Source organism: Centrocercus urophasianus, unplaced genomic scaffold, assembly GCF_019232065.1.
Source record: "Centrocercus urophasianus isolate 14NV4802_14NV808 unplaced genomic scaffold, USGS_Curo_1.0 seq_16, whole genome shotgun sequence".
NCBI classification, from domain to species: Eukaryota; Metazoa; Chordata; class Aves; order Galliformes; family Phasianidae; genus Centrocercus; species Centrocercus urophasianus.
This window is the reverse complement of record NW_024884711.1, coordinates 28,072,943-28,079,429: the sequence shown is the minus strand read 5'-3', so window position 1 is coordinate 28,079,429 and position 6,487 is coordinate 28,072,943. Positions and strand designations below refer to the sequence as shown.

Below are 6,487 nucleotides of genomic sequence, written 5' to 3'. Positions count from 1 at the left end.
GGCAAGTTGCAGGGAAAGTTGACTCGGACTGGCACGGTGTGCAAAAAAAAAAAGTCGATCGCCGGCGGGAGCATAAAAGTGCGGCGGTCGGGGCGGCGGCGCCGCTCCCTCCACACCCGCCCGCGGCGGCCGCAGAGCAGCGCCGGACCCGCCGGCAGCGGGAGGGCCAAAGCCCCGGGAGCCGGGCTCGCTCGGGCTCGGCGTTTTTTCGGCTCTGAGGAGGTCCCCGCACAGCCATCAAGATTCTGTCCAAAAGCAGGCAGGAGGATCGCCCTGCGCTGAGCCGGCTGGTGGGCAGCAGGCGGCGGCTAATCGCGGCCGGAGCGCTGGGAGTGGTGATGGTGCTGCTGCTCGTCGTCCTCATCCCGGTGCTGGTGAGCTCGGCCGGCACCTCGGCGCACTACGAGATGCTGGGCACCTGCCGCATGGTCTGCGACCCCTACGGCGGCACCAAGGCGCCCAGCACGGCGGCCACGCCCGACCGCGGCCTCATGCAGTCCCTGCCCACCTTCATCCAGGGGCCCAAGGGGGACGCCGGCCGGCCGGGCAAAGCGGGGCCCCGCGGGCCGCCGGGGGAGCCGGGACCGCCCGGGCCGGTGGGGCCGCCGGGCGAGAAAGGCGAGCCGGGACGGCAGGGGCTGCCGGGGCCGCCCGGGGCGCCGGGGCTAAACGCGGCGGGGGCCATCAGCGCCGCCACCTACAGCACCGTGCCCAAGATCGCCTTCTACGCCGGCCTGAAGCGGCAGCACGAGGGCTACGAGGTGCTCAAGTTCGACGACGTGGTCACCAACCTGGGCAATCACTACGACCCCACCACCGGCAAGTTCACCTGCTCCATCCCCGGCATCTACTTCTTCACCTACCATGTGCTCATGCGGGGCGGCGACGGCACCAGCATGTGGGCCGACCTCTGCAAGAACAACCAGGTGGGCCGGGGCGGGGGGGCAAACCTGCGGGAACGGAGCCGCGACTGGACGGGGAGCCGCGATCTGGGAGCCCCGAGAGGAGCGGGAGCCGGGAGGGGACGGGGAGCCCCGAAGGGCGGGGAGAGCCCGGGTCCGGGCGCCCTGCAGGGAGCGGGCAGCCCCGCGGTCTCGGCGGCCACGGGTCCCGCCTCGGAGCGGGTCAGCGCCGGCGGACGGCGGCTTTGTGCCGAGCACCCCTAGAAACACCGTCGCCGCCCCGGCTCGCCGCCGTTCCCCGCGGGGGGATGGCGACGTTCACAAATAATTAAAGATCTTGCGATGCCGCCGCGCGAAAGACGGCGGAACAATCCGTTTTAATTAGGAGAGGCGCTGCCGCCGCGCTCGGCGGGGCTGTGGCGGTACCGCCGTCCCCGGGGCCGCTCCGCGCTCCCTCGGCGCGCACTCGTGGGCCCGAGCAACGCCGCTCTCGGCGCCGCGCCCCGAAGTGCCGTCGGGCAGCGGCCGCGTCCCGGGCAGCGCGGGGCCGGGAGGGGCCGTTCGCTCGCTCACCTCTGCCCGCGGCGGCAGCTGGGTCCGACACGGCGCTTAACCTTTTGTTTATGGCTCCTCAGAAACGCTGTGAAAACGGGATAATGAGGACATCGGCGGCAATTAATTAAATTAAAAAATGTCTGCCGTAAATATCATCGCGGCAGATAAACCGGGACCGGTAAAGGAGAGCGCGCTGTAATGCATTCGCTTTGATTTCTCCACGTAAAGGCAGCGCTGCCCGCCGTGGGAATACAGTTATGCCGGCAATTAGAACGTACGGCCATTCCCGGCCCCTATTATAACGCGTTTTAAAGTGTTTATTTTCCCAGGCCCCGGCGCTGTTTAAAAAAGTAACGGGCTATAAATATTAAATGGAGCCCGAAGTCTGTTTCCAAACACTACAACTTCCAGCGTCAGGCACGAGGCGCACTGAACTCTCGGCGTCTCAAAGAAAAAAAGGAGGGAGGTGTCTGTGTGTGGAGCTGCAGATGTGTGTGCAGATATTCAGGCAAATACCCGCATGCAACTTATGTATCACAGATGCGGTTCCAGCACAGCAGTCCCTCTTTTGGCTCTGCTTTATCCTTGGAGCGCCGGTGGCTGACGGTGTGTGTTGGTGGTGACAAAGTGCAGAAATTCTGCAAGTGAGGCGTTGGGGATTCTGACAAAGATGTCACGGTAAACGCAGTGTTTCTAACAATGGAAATGCTGGGTGGAAGATGCACGGCTCGCAGGAAAGCCTTTCATACCCACGCGAAGCCTCCAAGGAGCACCGAAGTGTGCAGAGTTAATCCATCACAGGGAGGTGCTGAGTGCGGAGCTCAGCGCTGTGTCCCCGTGTGGCTGCAGGATGAGGTGAGCACCGTGCGGCTCCAGCGCCGTTTGGGGCTGAGCGGCTTTGCTCTGAGATACGCTCACTCTCACAGCAGTGCTCTGATCATTCCTTGAGGCTCTTCTCACAGGCTTTACCAGGAAATGATGCTGGCTGACCAAACGAGCAGGTGTAAGCCTGCGGCATGCTGAATGTACAGGATGTTTACCACCAGGCACAGGGAGTAACATCTGCACTTTGGGTCTTTTTTCTTTTTTGCCTTCAGGCACGAGGTACTGACTCAAATCTGAACATGAAATGTCTGTTGCTGTATCCAGTGTGCATATGCTGACCATACAACAGTCAGGAATACAGTTTGAGTTTGCTCCTACTATCCAAAGTCAATACAAAATTTAGAGAAATACAGTACATAGCATTTAATTGTGAGCTAAATGGAAATTTGGGAAGCAATGTAAGCCATTTTGTTTGCCAGCAGGCAAGGTAGTTGTTTTCTGTGAAAGTTTCTCCACCTTGTCTGCAGCCATTTCACCCCTTTCCATTTTGCCCTTTCCATTTACACTACCAACACACCCAGTCCGTGCTATTTTTTTGAGGGGTGTTTCTAGGGTTAATGCCCAGAGCCTTCAGCTCCACCCGCTGGTCATTAACCCAAAGGAAACACCCTGTGCTTAGAATAAGGCTTGCTGAGACACCAGCCGAAGAGATGCGCTCTGTAAACAATTCCAGGCGGTTCGGGATGAAGAAGTCCTGACATAGCTGGGGATTGTTAACATGCAGTAGTAAATTTGCAGGCTGCCAAAGCACTGGAAGACTTCTCAGCCCTTCTCACCCATACAGGATGAACAAAGAATTCCCACCTGCTGTGGCTTTTTAGTTCTACGTTGTCCTCCACGGTAAAGATCCCTCCTCCTTTTTTAACATCTCAGCATTAATGGGAGATCATTTCCCGTGAAAGTGTAATTTGGAAATTTGTCATTTAAACTTGAAAGGGATCCGTGGCCATTTGTGACTGACAGCCTATTCCTTCGGTTCAGAACAGACAGAATCCCACACGTAGAACACCAAGTCATGCATTATTACTTAGCGCAGGTTTGCAGCGCCTCTAAATCACTTCTGCTCCATAACAACACCAGAACAAAGACAAGCAATGATGTGTTGCACTGCAATAAATCGCACACAGCCAAGTTTAAATATTTTAACAAACAGGGTCAAACTATATATAAATGATTTGGAGACTTACAGTGCCACAGACGCTGCTGGAAACCAACGTCCATCCTGAAATTACAGATTACGTCCAGTTTGCTTCCAGTTTGCTGGAATGTCACATCTAATCAGTAGTGGCATAGCCAGGGGGAAATGGGACACAAATGCATGTTTGAGTGGAAGTTGTAAATGGAATTAGAAGTCCTCCACTGCCTGTAAATTCCCGAACCTCTCAAAGTAAACAGCGACGTACCCATCATTTTTCAGTGTGCCTCTTTTACACTGCACAGAAAGTAACTGTTTGCTCAATGAAATGTGGCACTAACAGCTCTTCCAAATCCTGCCTGGTTCCTTACCTGCCTGTGTGCGCTGGGGCGTGCTGTGAGCGTGTGGGTGTGCCTTTCATGCTCCTTTCTGCAGCGTGATCCTATTAGCTGTACGGCAATAAATCAGCCCTGGAACAACTCCAGCTCGGTATCCACAGGGCCTCGCTGCAGACCTTCGCCAATGTCAATCACTTGTTCCACTGAGATGAAAGTTGCACCAATGTAAAGCTGGCACATGACCAGAGCCAGCTGTCCCAACTCCAGCTGTTACTACATATGTGGTTTCAAAGGCACAACGCGTTTACAGGAATGCAAGTGGTGCTGTGCTCACCGGGTGGCTGAGGAATGCGCAGGTCACTGCTTTAGTTTCAGATATTTTGTGTGAGTTTTGTGTGAGAAGATCAGCAGTACCCATAAGAAAAATAGGCAGTGTATCTTCTTACACACGTGAAGTGGCAACATACTGAAGCTGAATAAAATGTTGAGGCTACGCTTTAAATCTCAGCACGCAGGAGAGGTTATCTGGGTTTTCTTAACCACTGATTATGTGTTTCGTGTAGGTTCGAGCTAGCGCCATTGCTCAGGATGCTGACCAGAATTACGACTATGCCAGTAACAGCGTGGTTCTTCACCTGGAGCCGGGGGATGAAGTTTACATTAAATTAGATGGAGGAAAAGCACATGGAGGGAACAACAACAAATACAGCACATTTTCTGGATTTATTATTTACGCCGACTGATAATGAGTCAAAGGACCCACCCAAGCACTCTGACAATGAAGCTCGCCCTTCTAAGCAATGGATTTGCGTGGCAAAAGTCAGTGAAACAAGCACCCCAGCAGAGATTGACCGCTACACCTCACCAGTGGGGGAATGTCGAATGCTACCTGGTTCACATCTGTACGACACAGAGAAACTTTGCGTTAAAAAAAATACAAAACAAGCTAGACAGATGTGCGATCCACTACCGCCAAAGCAAATACTTCCTCATTGTTAGTGTCCATGTGAATGAAGTCCTACATAGATCAGATTTTTATAGGAAACAAACACAAAAAGACGCTGAGTTATTTCTTCAGTGTATATGATACTTTGATGTGCTATGATCTTGCTGCTTTATCCATACTTCAGCTTTGGTTCTTGTGACTTACCTGCTAACAATGATGCTTGGAGTCCACTCATAGTGTGGTGAGGAATGATTTTACAATAAAAGGAAGAGGTAATCAAAATACACTTTCTCTCTCCAAAGGAATTGTTTGCCTTGTACTTTTCTTCTCCTTCCACTTAAAACTAGAAACTAACCAGCTTCAAGCCTTAACTCGATGTTCCTGCTTTGTAGGTTTACATTAGACTTTTAACATAATATCCAACCACTCAAGTTGTTCAATTTTGTCTTCCCCTTAGCTGTATTCTAAAAGAAAAAGAGGGATAGAAAAAACACTTTTTTTTCCTGAAAAATTGAACAGCTGTCAAACTATTATATTGGACCAAATCCCTGATTACACTGAAGCCAATGGCAAAACTCCCATTGATGTTAGTGGAAAGAGGATTTGGCTGTTAGTTTGTAAACATGTGTAAATATATATTTAGCCAATGTTACAGGCCCATTCCTGATGGTTAGTTGTGTAACTATTTAGGCCTAGAGTCCACATCCTCAGATCCAGGTCACATGTATTCTTTGCAGAAACTAGTCTTCATTAGTCCTTTAGCACTTAGTCTGTTCTTGGCTACTATTTTTAATAAAACAGTGATGACTTAACACACTGCAGGTGTTCAACTAGGAGTTTGTAGGAATGGGCCAACACTTAATTGTCTTCAGTGTCTCATCTCACTGAAGTTGCTGGGATCGTTCCCACAAAGGAAGAGTGGGAGATGAAATGTAGGAGAAAATGTTGGGACGCAGGCCTTCTCCGTGGTACTTAGCTATCAGTTTGTAGTAAGCTGTGCCTGAGATGGACACAGATAAGTATATTACCAAAAATGAAAACACATATGCAAAGAAAGAAGCAGATACTTACATGCAAGAGAGTGTGTATTAAAACCTATTTTTCTCATTCATATATATATATATATAAAGATATCTATATCTAAAGTCTCAAAGAAAGAAGTTTAATACGTACAAAAGATTAATAGCTTGGAGAATTAAACTAAGCACAGATACTATGAGTTACATAGTTATAAAAATGCTTTAAAATCAGTCATACCAGGAATAGCCACAGAATACCTCTGTTCTGAAAATAATTTATTATTCGCTTTGTTTGGGGGACGGGAGGCTATCTATTTCTCTCAGTTAAATCTTGCAAATTTCCATCTAAAAACGTTACTGAGATTATTAACTAGCTCCTTAGCACAGCTGGTTATGTTATTCTTAGCAATTTGGCAAATTCAAGGTAAAATTTGTGAAAATCATTGAAGAGTAATAGAGGCAATCCCTAGCATTTCCATGTCATGCCACTTGCCATAAGCAACCTTGTCTAATCCGCTAAGGGTATGAACTCAGATTTCTCTGCAGTAAGACGCCCAAAGTGTCTGCCATTGAGACAAGGAGCTCTCCAGGGCTGAGTCCTCAGTAAAGGTGATGAAGATTTGAAGAATGTCTCTAAAAAGCCTCGTTTGAATGAGTAAAGCTTTTAAAAAGAGCATAGTTCTCGTTCTGTTCCTGGTTTGAGTTGT

General features: G+C 50.3%; 1 protein-coding gene across 1 annotated transcript; it reads left to right on the top strand.

Moving 5' to 3' along the window:
* Positions 1-338: 338 nt before the first annotated feature.
* Positions 339-4,558, top strand: C1QL3 (complement C1q like 3). The gene is made up of 2 exons (XM_042817413.1): positions 339-926; positions 4,379-4,558. Exons 1-2 carry the CDS (start codon positions 339-341, stop codon positions 4,556-4,558), a joined length of 768 nt encoding a protein of 255 aa, XP_042673347.1.
* The last annotated feature ends 1,929 nt before the right edge of the window (positions 4,559-6,487 follow it).